General features: G+C 40.4%; 1 protein-coding gene across 2 annotated transcripts in view; it reads right to left on the bottom strand.

The window, feature by feature from the left end:
• MET (MET proto-oncogene, receptor tyrosine kinase) overlaps nt 1-26,811 on the bottom strand; it is a 124,994-nt gene that overhangs the window by 85,624 nt on the left and 12,559 nt on the right. Inside the window, exons 2-3 of one of the 2 annotated variants that reach the window (XM_051847986.2) lie at nt 13,887-13,933; nt 8,827-10,043 (exon numbers count right to left, since the gene is read on the bottom strand). In XM_051847986.2, the coding sequence (XP_051703946.2) occupies nt 8,827-10,043; nt 13,887-13,929 (1,260 nt within the window). In that variant the 5' untranslated portion in view covers nt 13,930-13,933. 2 annotated transcript variants of the gene reach the window in all.

Raw genomic sequence — 26,811 nt, 5'->3', positions numbered from 1 at the left:
GATTCATAAAGCATTTACCCATTTGTGAACATTAGGAATAGTTGAAACAAGCCTCTATCCCACATTAGCATGTATTTGTTAGACAGTTTGCTGTCCTCTTGCTAAGAAGGTAAAGAATATTCTGAAGTATCACCAAGTAGTCACACTTCATCTGCGTCAGTGTCATCCTGGGTCTTAAGTGCAGTGCAATGAACTGCTTCCCCAAAGCAGGGGGAGGCTTTTAGAAAAGCAGTTAACATTGCTTAGCCAGAAACTCATATGCAAATGAACCAGCCTGGAACATTTTAGTTAGAAAAAAATATATAATTAGCAGACTAGAATGTATCCAGGATCCTAGAATCACTTGCACATTCAATATTAAAAAAAAAAAATCAAGAGAGTTTTAATGACTTTAAAATTAGCTGAGCCCTTGGTTTTATTTCCTTGATAAAAGAGCATTTACAGCCCTCCTTGGACGCTGGAGATGTGACTTATGGCACATATCTGGGCACTGAGTCATTCTGCCCTCCCAGTGCCCACTGAATCAGTCTCCATGCCAATCTATGAATAAGCAACAGCAAAAATTCCTGGTGGACCCTCTATCTCTATCCAAATTTTGACAAGTCTTCATTTTTTCTTATTAGAGTGAGCAGATAACAGTGCAGGGTTGGATGGCCACTGATAAGACACAAGTCTGAAGTAAGGGCGTTAACACCCAAAATTTGAAATATTATTTTGAGTAAAAATCCATTACTGCTCAGGGAGGTCAATATCCTTATCAAAATTCACAATCCCATATGCTTCCAGAAATCTCTAATCATGTAGTATGACAATGAAAATGTCATCTATCAGAACTGTGACTCCAGAATTTTATTAGCATTTGAGATTTCCAAAAATCTACTTTTAAGATTTTTAAAAAAGATTTCTGCTCTAATTCGTTATTGTTGATTGCATCAATTTTTCCAAATGAATTTCAATGTAGAAATCAACAACTAAAACAAAACACAGGTTATACACCCCTACTTTCAAAGATATTGAAACAATGAAAAATGAATGGAAAATGCAAGTGGCATAATTACCAACACAAGAGGTAGATGCTACCAATTGTGTCATGAATCAATATAATCCACAGATAACCCTACATATAGTTTTGAGGACAGTTTTGGTTTAACTGTATTCGTCTGTTGTTAAACTTACTGAAAACATCATGCTTTTGCTGTTTTGTGTTTCCTGACAGGGACCCGCGACTGAACCACACAATGGCTCAAAGAGGGGTTGGCAGGAAGAAGGGGAAAAGATGGAGGGCTTTTTCCCCAATACCTCCACGATGTGCCCACTGATCTCAGACAGCGTTATAACATTCTGGAAAGACTCTAACTTTACATGTCTTTTAATAAAATAGTGTAATGTGTCACTTTTCATGCAATGGGTAGCATGGAGAATTCAAATAAATAAGGAAGGAAGCAGCAACTCCCTAAGCCTGGTGAAGAATAGAGTCTACAGAAGGAAAAGGAATCAAATGAAAAATTAATGAATCTCTAATTAGATTTAACAAAAAATCAAATCCTTATAACTTGAGGATTTTCTTTCAAGATTTAGCTTTATATCTATTGCATTTGGTCTATGGCCAAGGTATTTAGTGTTAAGTTTGGAGGATTAATGTAATGAATGAAGAATTCCCAATAATATTTTTCATATAGGATAAAATTCTCTCATTTCTGAGCACAGGAGGTAAAATAACTCTGTAATCTGACTTCACATTTTTCATCCCCAATACAAAATACATTCTCTTGAGAATGCCAGATTGTTTAAGTAAGGCATGCCAAACCAGTATAATTACATGGATGTTATTCGTAACACTGACTCCACATTTGCAGTTCAAATGGTGTGGGAGATTATAGATATATGGCCCATGAAGAGTTATAAATCTTTGTTTATTTTATTAAATATTACAAGACATGCCCTGAGGATGACAGATCAATAATGGTCCTTGTGGTTTTCCTGATGGAAGGCTGCAATTATTTTCTTCCATTACAACTTAAATGTAACTCAATTTTCCTCATCTGTCATCCTTATAACAGTAATAAAGAAGCATTGCTGTATGTTTATTTTTCTGCCTGTTTGTATTATTCCTTGTTTGCATTTTCTTTTGATTTTTGCTCTCATTCAAAACTGCTCTAATCGCTTTGCTTTCTTCCTTTGATGGCTCTGAGTAGTGACCCTTCAACTTTGGCATGCTGAAACGGAGATGGAAAATTACTACCTTAAGTTTCCTTTATTTTGGGAAGCAGTTGGCTTCTCTTTGAATTTCAGTATAAATGATATTTAAAAACAAGGAAGCTTGATACAAACAACCCATGAGATTGGCTTTTTCTAAAACCATATTATCTGTGAGCTATTGTTTATGTAGACTGTGACAAACACATAAGCACAGTATCACTGAGTGCCAAGAGTCGTTAGAAGTGAAAGTTGGACAAAGGAGCACAATTTATACCTCCCAGCTTGACTACAGAACACTTCTGATGCAATTGTTTTTCTCTCCACACTCTGCTCTCTCAAGCCTCCACCACTTCTCACCCCATCTTTCTTTGGAGTGGGACTGTGAAATCATAAGAAATAAGAAGAAATCAAGCATTATGGATGTGGTTACTTAACAGGTAAGGAGGGATGGGAAAGCCCCTGTGGGCAACAGAATGTATCTCTTCCAGAAAACAATCTAATCATTTTCATTTTCTTTTCTCTTGGCAAGGATTCCTCCCTGTAATAGCTGCTAGTTATGATGGTAGATCAGTTGACCCACCATTAATCATTAGGATGTGCAAGAGGCTGATGAAAGTCCTTGCTAGAAGTCTACTTTTATTCCTTCAGATGTCTGCAAATAGAGAAAACTTTGCTAATGGGACCACAGGAAAAAGAGTGCAATGTGTTAATTGTATTTTCTGGAAGAGTGAGAGCTATTTCAAGAACACTTATCTTTTTTCTTTTCATTATTAAATGAAAGGTAAGTTGATTCTGGTACAAAACCTTTTGAAATCCCTGCATAGTTTTTCTCAAAATACATATTTTCTTAAACTTTTTGAAAGCCTTTCATGTATTTGAAAACACTAGGTAAATTTTAAAACACTTCATAAATATAGTACAAGGAATAGATACTAACATTCAATTTGAATTATTGAGCAATTCTTATTGTGCCACTTATAAATTATTTCATTTAGTGAGCAAATAACCACACGAGGTATCTGTATCTATTATTATTCATACTTTAAAAATGAGGAAACAAGGCCAGCACCGTGGCTCCCTTGGCTAATCTTCTGCCTGTGGCGCCAGCACCTCGGGTTCTAGTCCCAGTTGGGGCACCAGGTACTGGTTCTGGTTGCTCCTCTTCCAGTCCAGCTCTCTGCTGTGGCCCGGGAGGGCAGTGGAGGATGGCCCAAGTGCTTGGGTCCCTGCACCCGCATGGGTGACCGGGAGGAAGTACCCGGCTCCTGGCTTCGGATTGGTGGCCATTAGGGGAGTGAACCAACAGAAGGAAGACCTTTCTCTCTGTCTCTCTCTCACTGTCTATAGCTCTCTCTCTGTCTCTCTCTAACTCTGCCTGGCAAAAATAATAAATAAAAAGAAATTTAAAATGAGGAAACCATGGCTTAAACACCTGAGAGTTTAAACTTCTCACCCAAGCAAACAACCTGTATGTAAATGGGCCAGCTTAGAATCTGAAGCCAGGAATGACCCTAAGTTGCACATTTTCTCCTAGATGCTGTCATCTCCAGTTTTTCCCTGCAGATGTCCTGATGCCCTCCAACTGGCTGAGGGCTTCCTAATTGCCTTTGCAATTGCTTCCTAATTGCCTTGGAGAAGCAGCTGCAAGGTTGGTTAAGCAGGTCAATGTTGGTGGAGAAATTCTGGTTAATGGTGGAGGGCTGGGGCTGGCTTTACCAGTACTACCATCCAACGGCAGCTCTAGAACTGCAGTCATAGATAACTGTTAGCCGAATTCCCTGCTCCCGCTGCCCTCTCAGAGCTCCTATCTCTGCCACCAGGTGGGGAATCCTTTTTCAACTTTAACATTCATTAAATTTTTTTTCAAAATGCATTATGCTACTTCTTTAGGTAAATACATGATAATGTAAGGAACTGGACCTTTGCTGATTTGGGGACTAAAAAAAGAATTTTGTTCAATATTGATTCTCACTTGTGACTTGGCCAATGTATACTGATTCTAGTTTTTTCCTGGAAACACCATGTTAATAAGTCTCTTACAGGAGACTATTTGAAATGTCAGTTAACTTAAAGCATATTGACTGGATTTTTATTAGATTTTATCCTCCAATAGAAGGTAAGGTCTTTCCTCCCCAGATTTGGGTCTTCACCAAGTTTCCATATTATGGGTGTTATTTCTCAATATTTATTTCAAATATTAATGTGCTATTTAGGTAATATGTGTCGCTCCCCGTCTTCGTGGAGGAGCAACACAGGACCCTGCGCTGTTCTTTTGTCTGCTTGGCCCTCCCCGGGTTTGCTGCTGGTTCTTCCCGGGTTGGCTACTGTCCCTTCCACCTCCGTGGAAGGGCGGTTCCCCCTAGCCACTTTCCCCACTTCCGCAGGGGAGCGGCATACCGCTGACCGGCTCTCTCGGGGGCTGCACAGGTGTTCCTCAGGTGGATGTTCCTGGTGCATGTTGTCTCTCTCCTCCTTTATAGTCCTCTTCTGCCAATCCCAACTCTGCTACCCACACGCCGAGTACGCTGCTCTCCTCCAATCAGGAGCAGGTCCTACAGTTTATTGGTTGAACTGGAGGCAGCTGTGTAGAAGCTGTTTCTCCCTTCTCAGCGCCATATTGTGGGAGAGCAGATGTATAGAATAAGTCTTAATTCCAGTAACTTAGTCTAGTCCGAGTTGCTCCCCACAATATGCATCAGTCTAAAACAATTTCCACCAATACTAGTTTAGGATGCTTATGGAGGTTCATTGATGAGTAACAAAAAAAGGGAGGAAAGATACTTAAGATGGATTTAGAAAAATGGAATTAATACATTTACTTTGGTGAAAAAGTTTTTTTCATATTCATGCATAGTTTTTTGATAATATACATGCTTCCATGACCTTTTTTGAAGTCCTCTTGTATAGCTTCTCTTTTTTTTCCTTGTATAGTTTCATAGTTCTAAGTATTGGAACTCCCTGTAACAGTCCCTTAAGAATCACTTTCAGAAACAATACAGAAATGGCTACATGTAAATATCAAGAATATATTCTTATAGACCAACTAATACAATAAAGGCATTGGTATTTCGTGAATGGCCACCTGTGAATTGGAATAAGTTTTCAGAAATAGAATCATATGTGGAGACTGAGAGTTCTGATGCATAAATACCTCATGGGTAAAGATGTGTTTCTGGGAATTATCAGATGAACTCAAAAGAAGGCTTTTGTGAGGTCGTCACTATAAGAAGATGCATGTGCAGAGTTTGCATCACATTTTATAGCATGTGAGACTCAGAACTGCAACACTGTATGTGATCATTAAGTAAGCAAATGAGGTTTGATATACTGGCTGTACCCCTAGAATGCAAAAGTGGCCTTTTCTGCCACTCTCTTTGTCCAATCCTGTGATGGAAATGTATTCTGTACATGGTAAGGAACTCCATGAGGGTCAGGAAATTCATTGTGTGACTGCATGCACATCAAAGACAGGGAGGTCTAAATGGAAGTAACTGCTGCAGCTTCCTTAACCTTGTGCATAGAGCACACCCGAGTCCTTCCATACAACATTAGTGCTGTTAATAACAAAACTACAACATGCATATCTATCACTACACATTGTGCCAAAATAAAAACTCAGTTCCAAGAAACTAATAGAAGGGTCAACTGCTATCTTGCCAAATAGATTTGCCAAGATAAAATGAAATCATCTCATTGCTTAGAATTTCCAAGCAAGTTTGATCTTGTAAATCAATTGTGTTTGTGTGACAAATGGCTCCAGGTGCCTTCATTGTAAGATGAAGCTGGGAAATGATTATATGCTGATTATTGGAATGATCTCAGGTCTTTCTTGTGGACTGAGTATAAAAAAAAAAGAATTGTGTAGTCCCATTTTTAGAAGAAATTTGTCATAAGTAACCCAAGAAGATAAACAGGCAATTAAATAAAGGAGGCTTGGAGGTATTTGTCTTTATGGAATGTGGCCAATGCAGAAGTTAGCTTTCCTTGTTAGAAGACTATACTGGCAAGTTCCATCCTGTTTCCCACAGAAATTTCTGCAATGGGAGTGATAATGGTTTCAGGTGTGGTTAGTGCATTTTGGGCATTTTTCCTAGGTGATAAAACTGACCTACATTTCATTGTATAATCCTGCCTTTTTGCTCCCCTTAGAACACTAAACAAGTCAAGGGGTAGGATAAAGTTCAGATGTGTTTTGACAATTTCTAGACTCCATAAATACTTTTACATCTAGGGGCTGAAATGTACAAAATAAAACAATGAGATAAGATACCAATGTATTGTTGTAAAGTCAAGTCTCTCATATTTTTAACAGAGCAAGGTTTAAACAGCCAAGTCATGTGCCCTGGAGGCCCTAGGGACTTCCATTAGACCTGTTATAGGTTTATGTTTCTGAAGCAACTCATTGGACGCAGGAAAAAATGTTCTCTCCATAATGCTATTAATACTACAGTTTTATTTTCTAATTCTAGGTTTATGAAAGTCCTTTTGCCTCCTTTCATTCTTTTGTACTTTCTAGAAAAGAAAAGGGGTAGCTTCATGAGGAATTCCATTATAGCTTCCCAAATCTACAACGTATCATTTAAGCATGTGCAGAGGAAAGAAGTCTTAGCTGAGATATGTGTATATGTATGTTACATATATTCATAGTCTTTGGATGGAGAAAAGAGAAATTGTGTCTTTAGTTCTCCAAAAGATGAACTGATTTACTCAGAATTATTTTCCTAGCTTCATAAAAAAAGGTACCAAGCATTTCCATAAATGTCTGGGCTAGGGAAGTAGCCCAGACATTTCAGAAAAAGTCAACCCAAAGTTGCTAAATTCATATGCCCTTGGTACTCTTAACAAATTATATACTTTCATGTGTCAAGGACATAGTCAATGTTCTTTCTGCTCACAAGCATAGCCTTGAAAACTGCTGGAGTTAACTGAGACTTGAGACTATTTGTTCATTCTGTTATAACTATGAGTCATCATTAGGTTCGGAAGCTTACTCAGGTCCTTATACCCAATCTGGGTCCAGGACAAGTAAGCTTCAGGCTACAACTGACTCCTACATTGGTGCTGCTCCTCCAGTACCAGGTGATTAAATGACTCTCAGGATAGATCTTCTCAGAATAGCTAGTAGCTTCTATTATATTTAAATCACAGCACCAAGAATTTCCCTATATCTTCACAAAAATTCCACTTATTATCAAGTACAAATCATAATTTATCAAAAATATTTATAATTCCAAATACCAACCAGTAAAAGTACCAACCTAGAATGTGATAGATACACAAATATTAAAGAAGGAACCCTATGATTAAAGTCAAGACTCAAAGGAAGGATTTGGGAGGAAGGAAACATTTCCTTCTCTCTTTATTTTCTTTTTAAAATATTTATTTATTTATTTGAAAGGCAGAGTTACAGAGAGAGGGAGAGACAGAAAGAGATCTTCCATCTGCTGGTTCACTCCCCAAATGGCTGCAACTGCTGGCACTGGGCCAGGCTGAAGCCAGGAACCTGGAACTTCATTTAGATCTCCCATGTGGGTGGGTGGCAGGTGCTCAAGCACTTGGGCCATCTTCAATTGCCTTCCCAGGCATATTATCAGGGACATGAATGGAAGTAGAGCAGCCTGGACTCCAACCAGTGCTCATATGGGATGCCAATATCAAAGGCAGCAGCTTAACCCACTGTGCTACAACTCCAGACCCTATTTTTTCAAGATATTTGGAGAAAAACATTACCTCATTTAAAAAGTTTTATTTAACAATATTTTAGAATATATATAATACACACATATCTTCTGAAAATATATATTTTAAATAAAGTCTCTTTAATTAATGTCAAGAATACTGAATAATCATTTGTCTATCAGTGAGAGAGAATTTGGTCTCATAAGGAAAATGCCTTTAAAACCCACAAACTAGCGTGAGTGCCTGTGGTTAAGATACCACTTGGGATACTTGCATGCCGTATCTGAGTTCCTGGGTTCAGGTTCCCACTCTGCTCTCAATTCCAGCTTCCTGTTAATGTGTATCCCCAGGAGACAACAGGTGATGGCTCAAGTAGAGAGTCCCTGCCACCCACATGGGAGACCTGTATTGAGTTCCTGGCTCTTGGTTGTGGCCTGGCCCAGCCCCAGGTGTTGTGGGTATTTGGGGAATAAACCAGAGGATGGGTGATCTCTCTCTGCCTCTCAGTCTTTCAAATAATAAATTAATTAATAAATAAATAAATTTAAAGATCCCACAAATTAAGTTGAGCATCTTCTAAATGTTGTAGAGACTGCAAAAGGATCTCATTAATTTTGTTTTACAGAAATTCTGTTGTGTTAAAACCAATATAAATTTGATAAGATCTACTAAAGCTTTTATGATAAACAACTTTAATAATCTGAAGTTTTGCAAATATTTAAATTCAAACTGTAAAAGTATCTTTTAGCTACCACATTAATTTTTAAAGATACAATTTTAATTATAAATGAAGATGCAATTTCTAAGTTTTCTTGGACAGAATCTGCAAATATTTTGGACAAAGACCATTTACCAAGCACAAACAACACTCCTGACACTCTTTTCTAGATCAATACTTATGCTGTTTTAAGTCTCATACCTAGTAAGTGGGGAATCTGTGTGACTTACCCTATTGAAGCAGTGCTCATGATTGGGTCCATAAAAATGCTGGAGACATTTCACGTTGTTTTTGTTGACGATCTTGTTGAAGAATTCATTGATATATTTGATAGGGAATGCACAGACGGCAGATCGATTCATGGGTTCAGCGGAATCTGGTTTGCTCTGGGCGAACACCCCATAGAGAATGTCATCATTCGGGGTGGCTCCAATCTGCCTAGCAAGATGGGCCCCAGGCTTACTGACATATGCAGCCTGAAGGATATTAAACACTTCCTCCCTGGTGGCTCTCTTCCTCCTCTTCTCCGTGAGAATACACTCCAGAGGCATTTCCATGTAGGAATGCAAGCCGGAGTCCTTGGAACAGAACCTGATGATTCTTGTGTGGAAAGTCTGAGCATCTAGAGTTTCCTTTTGGACCGTCAGGAAGTAAATAAAATGGTTGCTTTCAAAAGCGTGGACATACTTAATGGGGTAGGAATCTCGGAACTCGGGTAGGACATCAATATAGGACTGATCCGTCAGAAACTTAAAACCATCCTGTGTTTCCTTCAGCCTTCTCACTGATATCGAATGCAATGAGTGATCTGGAAGGTAAGAAGAATTTATGGTATTGCCCACAAAGAAGTAGATGAAGCGCTGCTTTTTGGATAGGAGAACTTTGGCTCCCAGGGGGCTCACCACGCAGTCAGGACACTGGCCAGGCTCTTCATCTGCCTGTGGGGAGAACATACAGTAAACCCCCGACTGTATGTCAGCAGGATTATCAGGTGGGAGGACGTGTCGCTGGCAGGTCCCTCTGTTGACGCTGCCACAGCTAATGAGTTGGTCATCATAGTACTTGTCAACAAGCAGAGCCAGGTTGATGTTATCTTTCCAAACAGCACCTGAGGAATTGGCTTTGCTGCTGCAGTCCTGACACGGCAAACAGTCCGGGTGTTCCAGCACGGGCCCGGTCGTGTATTCAGCAACCTTCTGAAGGTCTTTGTCATTTAAAACGTAGATGTGGTTGATGGCACCGAGGTAGACGTGATGCTGGTGCAGAAGGACGTTCTGGATGGGCGTTTCAGCGGTGAAGTTGGGAAGCTGATACTTCATGTTCACATTCATCTCGGACTTCACCAGTGCCTCTTTACACTCCCCATGGCTCCTCGGCACCAAGGTAAACAGGAGCACAAGGATGCCAGGTGCAAGCACAGCGGGCGCCTTCATTGTGAGAAGTTTATCTGCCAAGACATGTTCAAGGCGAGAGCAGTTTAGTTGTCATTAGAAACAAAGAAGAGAAAAATTGAAAGAATGATCCCGGTTAAACTATCACACATAAAGCTTCCTAACTGGAATTTTTACATAGAAGCAAAACAAAAAACTCCAGCGAGTTTCACATAAAGATGCATTGTGCATTTGGACATGACTCCACATAGTTTAATTTTAGAATTCAACCCATGAACAAGTAATTTTAGAGAACCATTATGAGATTCAAACAATGACCTGCATTAAAGACGATACAGCAACTAAGTTAGACTCATTCACCAAGGAAGTAAGAAACATAGTGCATTTCTTTATTAACTCCTTGTTGGTTGTTTAATGTGGTTTCAGATCTGTGGCTAATGACTATGTTGATATTTAAACTTTCTCAGTTAGTCAAGTTAAGGAACTGTGGCTCAGATTCATTTATTCTAGAAATCACAGCAGGCATTGTTTCCTTGGGAGCATGTATTACCAGGCTAAATTTAGATTCCTTTTGGAAGAAAACAATCATAAATTCTAGAAGTAATATGATCACATGCTGTTTATAGGATTTGGTGTGCAGAGGAAAGGTACAGTTAGAATTTGGCTATAGTTAACCTATTGTTTCAGATAGACAAATGCTTAATGTAAGATCACCAGGAACCCAAAGAGTAAGCTGAAAACATATAAAATATAATCTTTAAAATTAAAGTACAACCTGTTTTTTCATTACCAAGTTAAAAAGCCATTTAGTAAAAGAAACATGATTTTGACATTCCATTGTATGCACATGGACAATATTTCTATTAGGAAGCACGAGTGTATTTGCTGCTCAGTATATAAACAGTGTGACTTCTACTTACAATGGCTATAATCAGGTAACACTTTGGGAAGGAGAGGCCTTAGAATGAATAGAAATTACATAACTATTTTTTTCTCTTAAAATTGTGTTTATGTGAGAGACAGAGAGAACCATCTGCTGGTTCACTCCTCAAATGGCCACAATGCTGGGCTCGGGCTAGGCTAAAGCAGAGAGCTGGGAACTCAAGGCAGGTCTCCCAAATGGGTGGCAGGAATCCAGTTACTTGAGCCATTTCTGCTGTCACTCAAAGTCTGCATGAGCAGGAAGACTGAGTCAGGAGCTTGCGCCAAATATAGAATCCAGGTATTCTGATACAGAATGCAGGCATCTTAACTGATAGGCTAACTACCTGCCGCCTGCTTTTTATTTTGAAGAGCTTAATTCTCACAGGGAAAACAGGGTCTCTAAAAACACAGTAGATATTATCAATATACCAAAGACTAATCTTGAGTCTATAACACGACATGCATTTTTCACTGAGCAATCATCATGTGCACTTCTCGGTGCTTGCACTATGGGAAATGGGACACCACCTCTGGCCTTCAGTGAACCTATGATGTGGGTAAGTGATAATATAAATATGCTTACATCAATAACACATGACATTAAAATACCCTGCATAGCATAAACCAAATGCTATAAGCATCAAGGAAAGGAGACATGGTCTGTACTTGAGATGATGATTATGAGAAATGGGGTAAATATCATTATGTCATGAGGACTGTGAGGTTCAGGAAAGCAAAGGATAATGTCTTTTTCAACACTATATCCCAGGTACCCAGCACAGAGCGTGGAGCATAGTAGATGCTAAGTATGTGTTGAATAAATGAATAAATTAAAAAAGAAGTTCAAAGTCACATAATAGTTAAGTGTAGTAGTTAGAACTTGATCCTAAATATTTCTGACTCCAAAATCAAAGATAATTTTATTCTACTAAATGGGGGCTTCCATTAAGAGGTAATGAAGAGCTCTAAACTGGAGAGTCATGGAACCAAGCTTCTACTCTAAGATTGATATTAGATTTACTACAAGATTGATCTAGAGGCATGGTTGCTTTGAACAGGGAGAACTTGGCAATCAGAAGACCAGTTGACCAGGAATTATTATAGCCCATTATGAACTCATAGGGCCAGTGCCTAGGCAGTGGTCCCAAGGAAAAGAAAGGATCAATGAGAGACATATTTGCATAAATGGTATTTTACACCTAAAGGTAGAGTACCAAAGAGAAGGCAAAGAAAATGAGTAGTCATCCGGGGAAAGGTCACAAAATCAGAGTAGTCAGCAGTAGGCAGTTAGGCTGAAGGCAGGCAAACATGGCTTTAATGGTCCTGAGTTTGAAGTGCTGGTGTTAAATGAGTGAATGTTCTACTGCAGGGATGACTAGCAGCTTTGACATTATTCACCAGGAAGGAGGCACTTGGAATAAGTAGAAAGTGAGAATTCTGAGCAGACAAGAGAATGTGTACCAAGGAAGAGAGATGACATGGAAGTGTTTGGAGGAGAAGCTACCCTTCCTGGGAAAGTGGTTGATGAGTCTTGGGTGAGGTGATATCTGTCTTTGATGAGACAGTGGCAGGTGGAAGTATGAGTACCAGGCATTTGCTATCAGCACACTAGAAGGAATGAAAATTCAGAACACAGGTTTAGTGGAGTAATTGAGACTAGTTGAAATGGAAATTTGCCAAGAGGTGATGGTTAAAACCAAGAGTGAGTATGCTCATGGAAGGATGAGGTGACAGAATAGAGGTGGTGAATGAAGCGAACCCTAGAGAATACACTCAGTTGAGGTCCCAATGAAAGAGCCAGGAAAGGTTAGGTCAGACGGGCATCAAGAGAGCCAATACTGCACTGCATCACAGAAGCCAGGTGAGGGTCTCAAGGAGCAGAACGTGGTCCACATGGAAGCTCTTTGTTGACCTTCAAGAAAGTAGCTTCTAGAGATTCAGCAGTGATGTCAGACATTAAAAAGGAAGGGAACGTGTGGTGAGGAAGTCAGATGTTTGCCAAAGAAAAGACAAATTGAACATAATAACAGGATCAAGAGAGGTTTACTCTTAAATTGTAGGAAACATAATTTCATGTAGGGCAAGTGCTTATTTGCAAGACTTTCTTTTCTTCTACTCATATTGACTCAATGTCTATAAAGACATGGTGCTGTCCTTGGAAAGCTTACAATCACTTGTGGAGGCAGTGGGTTTACAGAGTTACAGGAATACAGAGGAATAGGAATCAGGCAGACGAGGAATGATGCTAGAGTTGAATCTTCGAGGAGGATGAGGAATGAAATTCTTAGCAGGCAGAGAAATCTGTGTAAAGTAGAAAGCAAATGATCTGGACAAGAAAGCAGCAAGCAGTTGAGGCTGGGGAAGTAAGAAAACAAAGCAGGCAAATGAAAGATAAAACTACTAGCAGTGCTTTTCCAAAGGAAAAAAACAAAAAAGGCATTTCCAAGATCCTTGGAACACAAGAGAGGTCACAGGACTGAGGCAGCAGGAGAGAATGAGAATCAGATGAAGATACAGGAACACTGGAGTTCAGGGCATATGACCTCAATGTTTTATAAATAAATTATGGCACATGATCATCTGCTGAAAGGGATGGGTGCAGAGGACAGACCAGGGACTTGAGGGTGCACAAAGAGGTTCAGAGTAGATATTTCAGGGCATACAAACTATGGTCAGCAAGAAATGAGTGAAAGGACTGCTCTGAGGGCTCCTTTAGGATAAGATGTAACATGTTGTGACCACCTGTTCATTTTCAAGAAAGACGGAAGAAACTCAAGGCAGAAGGTCAAGGACACAATGATGACAAGAGTGCAAGATATGCATCTGATTGAGGATACAGGCTTTGAAATAATAAGCAAAACTAGGAAAGTACAGTTGGGCCAGAAGGCAAAGCAAAACATCCAGAGGGTGAAGAACTGGAGGAGACTCTAACCATTTAATAACACAAGTAACAATAACATGGATTGAGTGCTTACCATGTGCCAGGCATTCTGCCAAGCCCTCTGATTTACTCTTCATATACCTGTGAACAAGGAAGTATTATTATCCTCCTCTTCTAGATGAGAAAACTTGCTAAAAGTCATACAGGTAGAATCAGAATTCAATTCCATGTCTGACCAACAGGAATCCGTTCTCTTAAATGCTTCCCCAATACTGATGCAACTTCCTGAGTTATCGGGGAGTGTGCCCTGCAACAGGAGTTAGACAATCAGTTCTCTGCTTCTGGCCCATTTTTCTTCTCCAGCTTTGTGTCAATTTATCCACCGGAGTTTCAGCCCTAAAGTCTCATATGACTACATGTCATACTACATGTGTCAAAAAGAGATCTCACCTCTCTTGGGGCCAGCACTGTAGCTCACTTGATTAATCCTCTGCCTGAGGTGCCGGCATCCCATATGGGTGCCGGGTTCTAGTCCCGGTTACTCCTCTTCCAGTCCAGCTCTCTGCTGTGGCCCGGGAAGGCAGTGGAGGATGGCCCAAGTGCTTGGGCGCCTGCACCCGCATGGGAGACCAGGAAGAAGCAACTGGCTCCTGGCTTCAGATCGGCGCAGCACCAGCCATGGCGGCCATTAGGGGAGTGAACCAATGGAAGGAAGACCTTTCTGTCTCTCTCTGTCTATAACTCCATCAAGTAATAAAAAAAATAAAAAATAAAAAAGAGATCTCACCTCTCAAAGCACTTTGTGACAGAGTGTACATCAATGTAAGGGAGCTGTACTTGCTATTTTTATATGTAATTTTCATTGTTTTGAAATATACTGGCAAGTTTTTGGTGATGGTGAAGGGAATGATTAGGAATAGAAGAAAAGAAGGATTAAGGACAAGCTGCTGGGTCAGGGATTGTCAAGCTACCACTTGGGATGCCCACAGCCCATGCTGGAGTGCTTCGAATCGTGTCCCGCCAACACTTCCAATCCAGCTTCCTGCTAATATGCCTGGGAGGCTGCAGGCAATGGCTCAGTATTCGGCTTCCTGTCATCCATGTGGGAAATCAAGATGGAGTCCCAGGTTTCTGGCTTTGGTCTGCCTCGGCAATGGATGTTACAAGCATTTGGGGATGGAAAATCTATCTTTTCCTGTCCCTTTCTCTTCAAATAAATACATAAATTAAACATTTTTTTAAAAAAAGAACATGCTGTTCTATTAGAAGACAAATGTAAACTGCACATATTATATGAAAAATGAAATGTTCTCCTCAAAGTGGTGATTGTCTTCTAAAATTGGGAAAACTAACTTAATAACTTACTATTGTATTTTTCTATAGAAAAAATAACAAAGGAAGAAAACAAATGAACCATTGCTGCCAAAAGGAAAAAAAATTCTAACAAATCTTCATCTTCCTTGATGCACATAAAAACAGTGTGGAGGGTGAGAAATGGTTATTATTTTGCTTCTAGACTTTTTGATGGCTCTTTCAAAGTGATCATCTTCTACAATTTGAGGTTCTACATTAAATTATGTTCTTAAAATAAAGTTTGTATCTTAAGTCTGGTACATAGATCATTCATTGTACTAGACCTCACTTAGAACTCAAGACAATACACAAATGGGCTTTTTTTCCTAATATCCCTAGATGAGATGGCAAAGTATAATCAAAGAAAAAAGGGACATTTTTTCTGTTTAAAGAAAAACTTCTGAACCCACTGCAATTAGTATTCTAGTCTTGGACACCTTCTTTTCAAAAAATGTATTTATTTGAAAGGCGGAGGGAGGGGGGAAGGAAGGAAGGCAGAGAGGCAGAGAGGCAGAGAGGCAGAGAGGCAGAGAGAGAGAGAGAGAGAGAGAGAGAGAGAGAAATATATGAATCTTCTATCCACTGGTTTACTTCCCAAATGACTACAACAGTCAGGTGCTGTGTCAGGCTGAAGCCAGGAGCCAGGGACTTCATATGGGTCTCCCAGGTGGGTGCAGGGGCCCAAGTACTTGAGAGGAGATCTGCTGCTTCCCAGGCACATGACCAAGGAGCTGGATGGGAAGCTGAGCAGTCAGGTACTTGAACCAGCACTCAGATACATGAGCATCCTAAGCAGCGGCTTACCCGCCGAGCCACAATGCCAACCGCTATACCTTCTTTTCATCCTCTGACAGTGAACTGTAATGCCATTGTTTCAGTGAGAAATAAAATAAAGGTTGAATTTATTTATTTTATCAAAAAATAGGACTAGGGCATACTATAAATGATAGGTTTTAAATTAAAATATAGATTTCTTCTTAAACCACAGATAATATGAAAACTTAAGCACTTAAAATATTCCATACATTTGATCATTCTAATTAAGGCCCTTCCCCATCAGTAAAGGTGTGTTGGCCAGACTAGATCTCCAACAAATGCTTATGTCCTACGGAAGGAAGGGAGTGAATCCTTGTACAAGTATTTGCTGCAAAACTATGACTCATGATACTGAGTAAACTGAGTGACAGCTAAATGGTCATGTACACAGATTCTGCAATGAGATTGCAGAGTTAGAATCCATCCACTTGCTATGTGACCCTGGGCAAGTAACTCTAAGCCTTTGTTTACTCAACTAAAGTATGAGAGTGGTTCATGGACCTTCCTCACTTGTTAGGTGGGTTAGGTTACTCTGAGGATTCCGTGGGCTAATGCACATAAACCACTAAAAATAATGTATGGCATACAGTAGGTCAATAAATGGTCTCTCTCATTGTTTATGCCCTCAAACATCACTTAGGAGCATCTACAACGTGCCAGAGATCATGCAGAATAACAAGGATTCAAAGACCAAGACAACACTTTCCAATGGCCAGTGAGAGCTCAGATGAGGGGAGACAGACAAAAACACACCACAGTTTAAACTCGATGTCAGAAGGTCCATGGAGCCTTAAAGTGGCCTTAACTAGGATAGGGGGGAGTGGAACAGGTTCATTAATCAATCAATGGCCCAGTCCTCACAATACCTTTGCAGTTCTAAGATGAAGCATTAGGGAAAATCTGGTATAAGCTGCGCACCTTGGTTGATGAGTTGTATGACCCAAAACAAATCACCCAACTCTTTTATCCTCAACTGCTTTCCTACTTGTGAAATCAGAGTTGAACCAGTTGTGTGTCAGAGTCTGCTGGTACTAGCTCATGACATTTTGTAGCGTGCATCTCTTCCCAACCTCCAATTCAGTAACTTCATCTTGGTAGCTTGCAATCAGCTAAGGTGGGAGTATTTACACCATATAATTTGACAAACACTACAAATCAGGGGTTTTGTTCTTCCCTACTGGGGAGGAGATGTTAGCATACATTAACTAGTTGGGGCTGGCACTGTGATGTAGCGGGTAAAGCCGCCACCTGCAGTGCCAGCATCTCATATGGGCACAGGTTCAAGACTCCACTGCTCCACTTCCAATCGGCTCTCTGCTGAGGCCTGGGAAAGCAGTAGAAGATGGCCCAAGTCCGTGGGCCCCTGCAACCGTGTAGGAGACCCAGAGGAAGCTCCTGGCTCCTGGATTTGGATCGGAGCAGCTCCGGCCATTGTGGCCAAGTGGGCAGTGAACCAGTGGATGGAGACCCCCTGCCCCACTTTCTTCTCCTTCTCTATGTAACTCTTTCATATAAATAAATCTTATAAAAAACATTAACTAATATACTTATGGGATGAACTAACGAACTCCAAAGCATTTTCCAATTCTAATAATTCTCAGTTCTGAGATTGTTTTTCCTAGAATTGCATTTAATTCCAATGCCACTGACTTGGCATATATTGCTTTCACTTTCCCATCTATATAACCTGCCAGATCTGGCTGTCTGAGCAATTTTAATATTTATATTGGTAGTGACTCCAGAAATACTTTTATTTTTGGCATATTTTTGTCAATACATTTATTCTTGTGATGTGCTTGGATCAGGGTTTTGACACAGAATGTCTGTTTTCTCTGTTTCTGCTGCTTTTTCTTTCTGAAACAGTGTTAGCCATTTAACCAGCTTTGAGTTCCTTACTAAAAGGAACACATAAAGATGATTCAAACAGTGACTAATTCATTCTCTTAAAATGTTGTGCATATATCAGGTGAAGTTGAATCACCCATAAAACATTTCTTTATTTCTCTTCAGTTGATGGTTAAGATAAGCTCACTGACAAAATATTTCCTGGGAGTGCTTATTTGACTAGCACCTTGGTCATTATTCTATTGGTATTTAGAGGAGTTTCCTTTCAAGAAGATTGTTCAGTTAGCTATGTGTATCAGCTTAGTTTAACCTTAAAACCAGCTAGTTGGCTCTGTTTGCCATCCATCTACCTCTCATTAAACTAGGTTACACTGTTTTTCTCATCCCCCAGAAACCTAGCAATACATTTTTTTAAAAGATTTATTTATTTGAAAGTCAGAGTTACACAGAGAGAGAGAGAGAGAGAGAGAGATCGATCTTCCATCCGATGGTTCACTCCCCAATTGGCTACAATGGCCAGAGCTGCGTCAATCTGAAGCCAGGAGCTTCCTCTGGGTCTCCCATGCGGGTGCAAGGGTCCAAGGACTTCGGCCATCTTGTACTGCTTTCCCAGGACATAGCAGAGAGCTGGATCGGAAGAGGAGCAGCCACTTCTGATGAGATGCTGGGCGCTTCAGGCCAGGGTGTTAACCCGCTGCGCCACAGCACCAGCCCCCTAGCAATACATTTAATTATCCAAGTACTGACTGAGTAACTAATTGCTGGTGCCTGTCAACGCTATCACCATCTTCATCATTGTCAACACCAACAAAAACATCTTGCAAAGCATATATATGTTGATTCCTAAGGAAAAAACGTGACAGGTGTAATGGAAGTTTTTTGAGAAGAGAGTTTATAAATGTTGACATGGATAACTTTGTTTTCTTGAGGAAAAGCTCTTGTCCTGACTGTTGATGTACAATGTAATACTTTATCCATTTTAGTATTTTCTCTTTGTTTTGTTCTAGTACTATTGGTTGAACTCTATGATTAACACACAATTATTCTTAGGTGTTTAAATTTTAACTGAAAAATGATCCCTACTAAATATAAGAGTGGGAATAAGAAAGGGAGGATATTTTCTTAGAAATCTTAACAAAGGCAGGTGCCTTGGCTCAATAGGTTAATCCTCCACCCGCGGCGCCGGCACCCCAGGTTCTAGTCCCAGTCGGGGTGCCAGATTCTGTCCTGGTTGCTCCTCTTCCAGGCCAGCTCTCTGCTGTGACCCGGGAGTGCAGTGGAGGACTGCCCAAGTGCTTGGGCTCTGCACCTGCATGGGAGACCAGGGGAAGCATCTGGCTCCTGGCTTTAGATCAACACAGTGCACCAGCCGCAGTGCGCTGGCCGCAGAGGGCATTGAGGGGTGAACCAACGGAAAAAGGAAGACCTTTCTCTGTCTCTCTCTCACTGTCCACTCTGCATGTAAAAAAAAGAAAAAAAGAAATCCTAACAAGTTATGACTATGTAGATTTTACTTCATAGTTTACAAGACATGGTCAGTTATATTATCTCTTCTAATCATGATTATAAGATCAACATTATTCTTGTGTTTTCAGAAAACAAAACTGAAGTTCAAAGAGGATAAAGAATTTTCTGAAAGGTACTCAACATGCAATCCAGTCATGAGTATATTTCTTTTTAATGTATGAATATGATTGAACTGCTGTGAACTATTTGCATGTCTTAGAAATAATTTTTATTCAAAAGCCACAATAATCAGCCATTTTTACCAGTACCCACTGATTTTCTTTCACTGGCAACTCTTTTGAAAAATGTCACTCCCCTACCTACTGGGCCTCTCTCAAGGCAAGGTGCACAATTAAACCAGGCTGGCCTTTCAATGAGCTCTACTCTATTCTCTTTTTAAAATTTATTTCTTTTTTTATTTGAAGAGAGAGATCGTACATCTGCTAGTATATTTCCCAAATGTCCACAACAGTTAGGTATGGACTAGGCCAATGCCAGAAGCCAGATCTCCCACATGGGTGACAGGGACCCAAGTATTTGGACCATTATCTCACCTGCTGCCACCCAGGATGCACATTATCAAGAAGTTGGATTGGAAGTGGGGGAGCTGGGTCTCAAACCAGCTTGGGCATCCCAAGTGGGGACCTACATGCTGTGCCAAAATGCCAGCTCTATTCTTTATTCTAGCTCTATTCCCTTTGACACAGTGCTTGGTCAGCGATGAGCATGTAACCAAAGCAAGCCCAATCAGTCTTTTGGGGATTTAATATGCATACTTGGAGAGATCTTTTCTTCAGAGAGCACAAGCACCAAGGATGGTGTCTGGTGTCTGGTGACCATCTTTGCTACCCTGTGGAGAAAGCCCCCCCGAGCTTGAAACTGACCCAGAGGCAGGAGAGGCCAGGCATGGAGAGAGACAGCTTCCTGATATTATTGTTTGCAAATCTGTATCTAGTCATTCCTTTTTTTTTTTTTAAGATTTTATTTATTTATTTGAAAGGTAGACTAACAGACAGCGAGAGAGACAGAGAGAAAGGTCTTCCTTCCATTGGTTCACCCCCGAAATGGCTGCTTTGGCCGGCGCTGCGCCGATCCAAAGCCAGGAGCCAGATGTTTTTCTGGTCTCCCACGCGGGTACAGGTGCCCAAGCACTTGGGCCATCCTCCACTGCCTTCCCGGGCCACAGCAGAGAGCTGGACTGGAAGAGGAGCAGCCTGGACTAGAACCCGGCACCCATATGGGATGCCGGCGCCTCAGGCGGAGGATTAACCAAGTGAGCCATGGTGCTGGGCCCATGTATCTAGTCGTTCCTTAAGTTAAAGGAAGTAAAAAATTTTTTTTTCTGGAGCCAGCATTGTGGTGCAGTGAGTAAAGCTGCTGCCTATGATGCTGACGTCACATATGGCACCGGTTTGTGTCTCAGCTGCTCTACTTATGATCTCTCTGCTAACGCACATAGGAAAGCAGAGGAAGATGGCCCTGCATCTGCGTGGAAGACCCGGAAAAGGTCTTGGCTCCTAGCTTCAGTCTGGTCCAGCCCTGGCTATTGCAGCCATTTGGGGAGTGAATCAGAGGATGGAAGATCTCTCACTTTCTATCTCCTCTACTCTTTCTGTAACTCTGCCTTTCAAACAAATAAAATAAATGTTTTAAAAATTTCTTTTTTCCTTTTTTTTTCATCAATTGTTTCATAATGATTCTTTTATACTTTGCTCCTGAAAAATCCCTGGGCAAAAAATATCCAGTGGAAAACATTATAAACCTGTGAGTTAAAAAAAAGTCAGTGCACAAAAAAGAACAGTGCATAAAATATTCAAAAAATTAGGACAAAGATGGCTTCTTTATCTACTTGAATAATTACCATAAATATTTCACTTTGCATCTGGGAACCTACCTATTTGTTAAGATTTCTGAGGTGGTATACTAATCTTTTTTTCTTACAATATAATTCCACAATCTTCTACAATATTTATATAACATAATTTCAAGATCGGAATAATGTATCTAAGTGAAGAGACAAGATATAAAAATTGGAAAATATTTCAATAGTGCTTTTAAGTATACCAATGGGATTTATGATGATGGAGAATGGCCGAGATCTCATATTCAGGAAATTGCAGCCATAAAAACAGTCATGGCTAAATCTGCAGGAACACTTGCCAGAGTGAATCCTAAGGAAAACTCTTAGCCTTGCATTTAAATTATTTCCATTAACATTAAAAGTAGGTCCAGGAAGACGAAGTTCAGGAAAGAAGATCCCTATAGGAGACTCCTAATGATATTTAAATTTAATATATATCAACATTCACTGCTTATGAAGTCATATTATATTCAAACACACAATATTCATCAAATATCTGTGAGCATCCACTGCATGCCACATGCTTATTTAGATATGGAGAACTTCTACCCTCCAAGAGCTTACAGCCTGCGGATTAAAAAACAGCAGGATAAACTCTAAATAAATGTGCAGCCCACAATGAAAGTGAATGGACCTACTGGGCTCTTGAGAAAGCAAATTTTAAAACATGCTTTGTTGGCCAGCGCTGTGGCTCACTTGGCTAATCCTCCCACTGCGGCGCTGGCACCCTGGGTTCTAGTCCTGGTTGGGGCGCTGGATTCTGTCCCGGTTGCTCCTCTTCCAGGCCAGCTCTCTGCTGTGGCCCGGGAAGGTAGTGGAGGATGGCTCAAGCGTTTGGGCTCTGTACCCGCATGGGAGACCAGGAGGAAGTACCTGGCTCCTGGCTTCGGATTGGTGCAACGTGCTGGCTGTAGCGGCCATTTGGGGGTAAACTAACAGAAGGAAGATCTTTCTGTCTCTAACTCTGCCTGTCCAAAAAAAAAGCTTTGTTGAATTTTTGATTCTTTCGTCTAAAGATTTAATATAATGCTACTGTAGTCATCAAAAAAGCCCACCCTGAACTTGGAAACAATACATGGGATTAAAAACTCCTTTCTAACGAAGCTAGATACCACCCTGACAGGGATTGCTAACAGTGAGTTGGAGGGACAGTGGGAATCCTCAGAATTCGTCTGCCCATCCAACTGTTCTTTTGTATGATCACAGTTAAGTGCTCCAGAACACCTGTGAGACAAGCTTGTTTTTCGTATTTATAGGGAGTCTGTGTGACACCATATTTCATAACATGCTTCCCAAGAGTGCATGAACACTTCTGCAGATGTGGCAGGGGCATAGCAGTGACAGTGTGGGCTTTGTCATAAGACTTGGATGTGGTGTGAAGCTGGGCACTATCATTTTTCACATCTTTGGACTCTGAGTGCCAGTTTCTTTCATCAAAACATGGGAATAATGGGTGCATCTTGTGTGTTGTCCATGAAGGCTGGAGATGAATTATGAGAGGCACTGGAGTTCAATTGTGCAGCACACCCTGCACCATTCTATGAAGGTAGCTAGGATGTTTATTACCCTCAGTTGTGTTTTAGCCAGTTTTCAATGCCCTCAACAAAAATGAGGAAGCTGGCATAGTCTCCTGGGTGAGCCCACTCCAAATACCTGGTGATTATTTCATTATCTCAGTCTTCTTATCTACAGTTGAAATAATGTTATGTCTTATTTTCCCACACTGTGGCCATCCTGTGGTTTTCCTCTAACCCCTTTTCAAGTTCTTGGCATCTGTGCTTCTCTACAAAGGTCACAGAAGGGCCTCTCATACCAAGAAAGAAAAGCAAATAGGGACCATTACTTTACCTCTTTAGAGAAGAGTAAGTCCATATCCCACTGAGATTAAGCATGGAAGGACACAAGATGCCTAGTTAAATTTGGATTTCAAACTGGATAATTTTTTTTTGGTATGTTTCATCAATCTATCTGACATGACAATCCTAGCATAAGGAAAAAAATAAAGAAGTAAGTGCCTTTTTAATCAACAGAACTCAGATTGAAAAAATTAGACTTGGGGTATTTATCTGTTGGGGTAGAATAGTTTTTTAAGGTTTCTCTAGCAAATAAATATTGCAAAACATTTTTTTTTTTAGGTTTTGCTGCTATATATCTAAAATATGCTGGTTTAAAAGTGATTAGCAAGGTAACCTGTTCCAGCAGATGGTTTAAATACTATGTGAAGGTATAACTATGTGGAAGGGAATAGAGATTTTGTTTTCTTTACTAAATGTACTGTATGTTTTGCAGCCTGTCCATACATGACCTAAAATTTCTGTAGCACAAAGGATATTCCAAGACTTGAATAATTTATTTATAAAAAATAACTTATAAAAATTTAAAATAGGTGATTATAGGAGAAAACAAGTTAAACTTAAGTACAAGAATAATTTGTGTGTGTGTTATAGTTAATATTTCCAGAGATGCTCTAAACTTTGTTTCTTGACTATTGCACAAATGTTGCTTCCTGGGCAGAGATAAATAGTTATCTTATTAAAATTCTTATCCAATATTGCATCCTTCTTTTTATAATCTTTTTAAAAGTTAAAAATGACTAAATCATAGCATAAGAAAAAACCAACTGTGCATTTTCCAGTTGTAATATATGATTGAGATCACTGTACAACTCTGATATGGCAAGAATAAAGATAAAGAGAATGGAATGCCATTATATTCTCAAGATTGTCCCTCATAAATTTGTAATCTGTTAGCAAACATCTCTGTCCTTATAAGAATAGTTGAAAGTACTCAACTTCTGGGAAGGAAGAATAAATGGACACTTTTCTTTTCTTTGTGCATATTGTTTAAAAAACTGCTCAGAAAATACACTGAACTTTCGGATCCCCAATTAATGGACAGGCCTTTGCTCGTTAATAAGTTGAAGGTCAGGATATTGTACTGCCCTTCGAAGTATGAAGGTGGGACATCCCCACTGTTAAGAAAGTGCTAAAATGCTTGAAGTCCTATAAAAGTATTTTTTCATATTTTTCAGCCTAATGGATGGATATGATTTTATAATTCAGATGGTGTGGAAATGGTACCAGATTTTGTTCATTTAATCCAGAAACACTGAATACCATAAATCTGCAAATCACATTTGAGAAACATCTTTCTAAGTATGTAAGTTAAAACAGAATTAAGCCTAGCAACCTTTTCCAGTCACACTCAAATACAAGGTTTGGATGGGATGAACCCAGCAGAGCAGTCAGAATGTGAACCACTGAAGGGAGACCAGTTGGAGAGGAAGCTGGCCCATTACTCACTAATGAATCAGACATTCCCTCCCTCAGTGTTTGCAAATGTCCTTGGCATAAGGCAAGCTGCAACTCCAAATGGGGAAACTGTGCTTAGGATTGGGCTGATAGCATGGATCAATCTTCTGGAGTGTCATCTAAGGCAGAACCCAAATGGCTGTGGAGGAATGCAGGTGGTGAGCACCAACTGGCCTCCTCCGGCTTGTCACGGTGGCTGTCACATAAAAGAGAAATCAGCATCCAGGGAAAGAGACAAGGGAAAGGCAAGTGGATGCCACAGGCCAGGTTCTACTCCAGAAACATGCACTGTCTGATTGAGGTGAGACTTTCCTTGTGTCGCTGTTTTCACTTAGTTCTGAATTTTCTTTTGCTCACAGCTGAGAACTTCTTTTGGAAGTCGGCATTAGCAGGTGGATTCTTTGGCACTGGAATGAACTAGGGTCTCTTTTTCAAGGTGAATTTTGTCAGTATATGACATTTTTTTAATTGAGACAAAGTAGAAAAGAACTGTCAGCAAACACGGGAATGCTGTGAATGGAAGGAACAGCCACACCTGTCCTTATTTTGCATAGATGTGAATTTCCTGGGTGAACATAACACGAATCTAACAGTTTTGGAAGAAGAATAAAAACATAAATAGCATTATGTTGAGTTCAATATGTCATCAGACAATAAAGAACCAAACAAAACTTCTACAAAAATCTGAAATACTTCCAAATGAGTAGAGAATGCCAGGCAAACTGATCCTTGTAAAAATAGAGTACAGAAAGTAAGTGCAGAATCCAATTTCTAAAACATTGTAAACATTCTGGATCTGTGACAAATCAATAAACCAAAAGGTTATGAGAACTTAAAAACAAGTGTGCTCATTATTGCATTTATATACTGATCAATTCAAGGAAAATAAAAATTGAGGGCAGAATGTGTGTGTGTAGGAAGCACATGTGTTGAGGGAAAGAAACGGAAAGACAGGAGAGGTATGATAATAAAAAATACAATCTATTTTTCAACAATATAGATGTTCCTCATTGAGTATGAGTTCCTAGCTCCATCTACCATGCTCACAGACTGCACGGTAGGATGTGTGCACTGGGGGAGTTATGTGGATTACAGAGAGGAGGGCAGATTTCCAACAGGGGTAGTACTTGAGCTGGGTTTTGCAGGATAATGTGGAGTTTCTCAGGTGCATCTGAGGCAAGGGACAGGTACTGTAGACAGGATTCACACACAGTTACCGTAGGGAGACTGTGTACGATTGTCCAGGAAGCTGCAATTAGATGAAAGGCTATGTGGGCTAGGCTGGAAGTGAATGAAACTGGAAGGCTAGGATGAAGACAGGAAGAGCCATCACAAAAAGTCTCATCTATCTCTTTGAGGGGTCTGTCTGTAGGTGGGGATTCACTGGCAGCATTCAGGCAAATCAGTAGACACACACACACACACACACACGATGCATTGTAAGTGTATGCTAGACCACTTTGGTGGCAGGGTGGCGAGAAAGTTGTAGTGGGAAGCAGTTACAGGTCAGAAGACACAACAAAATGTTGCTGCTCTGTCCAGGCAGTGAAGGATGAAAACTCACAGCAAAATGAAGAGTTCTAGATCTGTTCTTCATGTCTATCTGCAGAAGAGCCTGGAAATCTGTCTCCCCAACATCAGTTTTGTCTAACCAACAGCTATTGAAGACTAAATTTGCCAACTATTTATTGAGACCCTACAATGTGCTGGATACATGGACTACACCTGTAAATAAAACAAAACTTGCTGCTCTGGGGACATGTGCTTTCTGGCAATGGGGTGCAGACAATGATTACTACACATAACTCAGTCAATCATCTGGAGGATTGGGAGTGGATAAGTGTTGGGAGAAACAAACAGCAGGTTTGGGGACCAGGATTTCCTGGAGGAAAGCCTGAGGGAAAGGTTTGTAGTTTTTGATGCAGGAGTTGAAGGAGTGGTGATCCCAGCCATTGGAGACTTCTGGGCAGAGGCAAGAAGGAAGAAACTGAGAGCATGCCTACAGTGCTGAAGGCACACAGCAAAGGGATCAGCAGCAACCAGGAGATAAAATCAGGCAAAGAATCAGAGCTTATAGGACCCTGTGGACCTCTGTGAAATCAGGAGGGAAATGGAGAATCAGTGCAAGGTGTTAAGCAAAGGAGCAAGGGATTATGTTTGAACGGAATCACCCTGACCACGTGTGGGAGATGAGTGCTGGTGGCAGGGGTAGTATGTGTCACTCCCCCTCTTCGTGGAGGAACGACACAGGACCCTGCGCTGTTCTTTTGTCTGCTCGGCCCTCCCCGGGTTTGCTGCTGGTTCTTCCCGGGTTGGCTACCGACCCT

Source organism: Oryctolagus cuniculus, chromosome 3 (genome assembly GCF_964237555.1).
Source record: "Oryctolagus cuniculus chromosome 3, mOryCun1.1, whole genome shotgun sequence".
Classification (NCBI taxonomy): domain Eukaryota; kingdom Metazoa; phylum Chordata; class Mammalia; order Lagomorpha; family Leporidae; genus Oryctolagus; species Oryctolagus cuniculus.
This window is presented reverse-complemented; position numbering and strand designations above follow the sequence as displayed.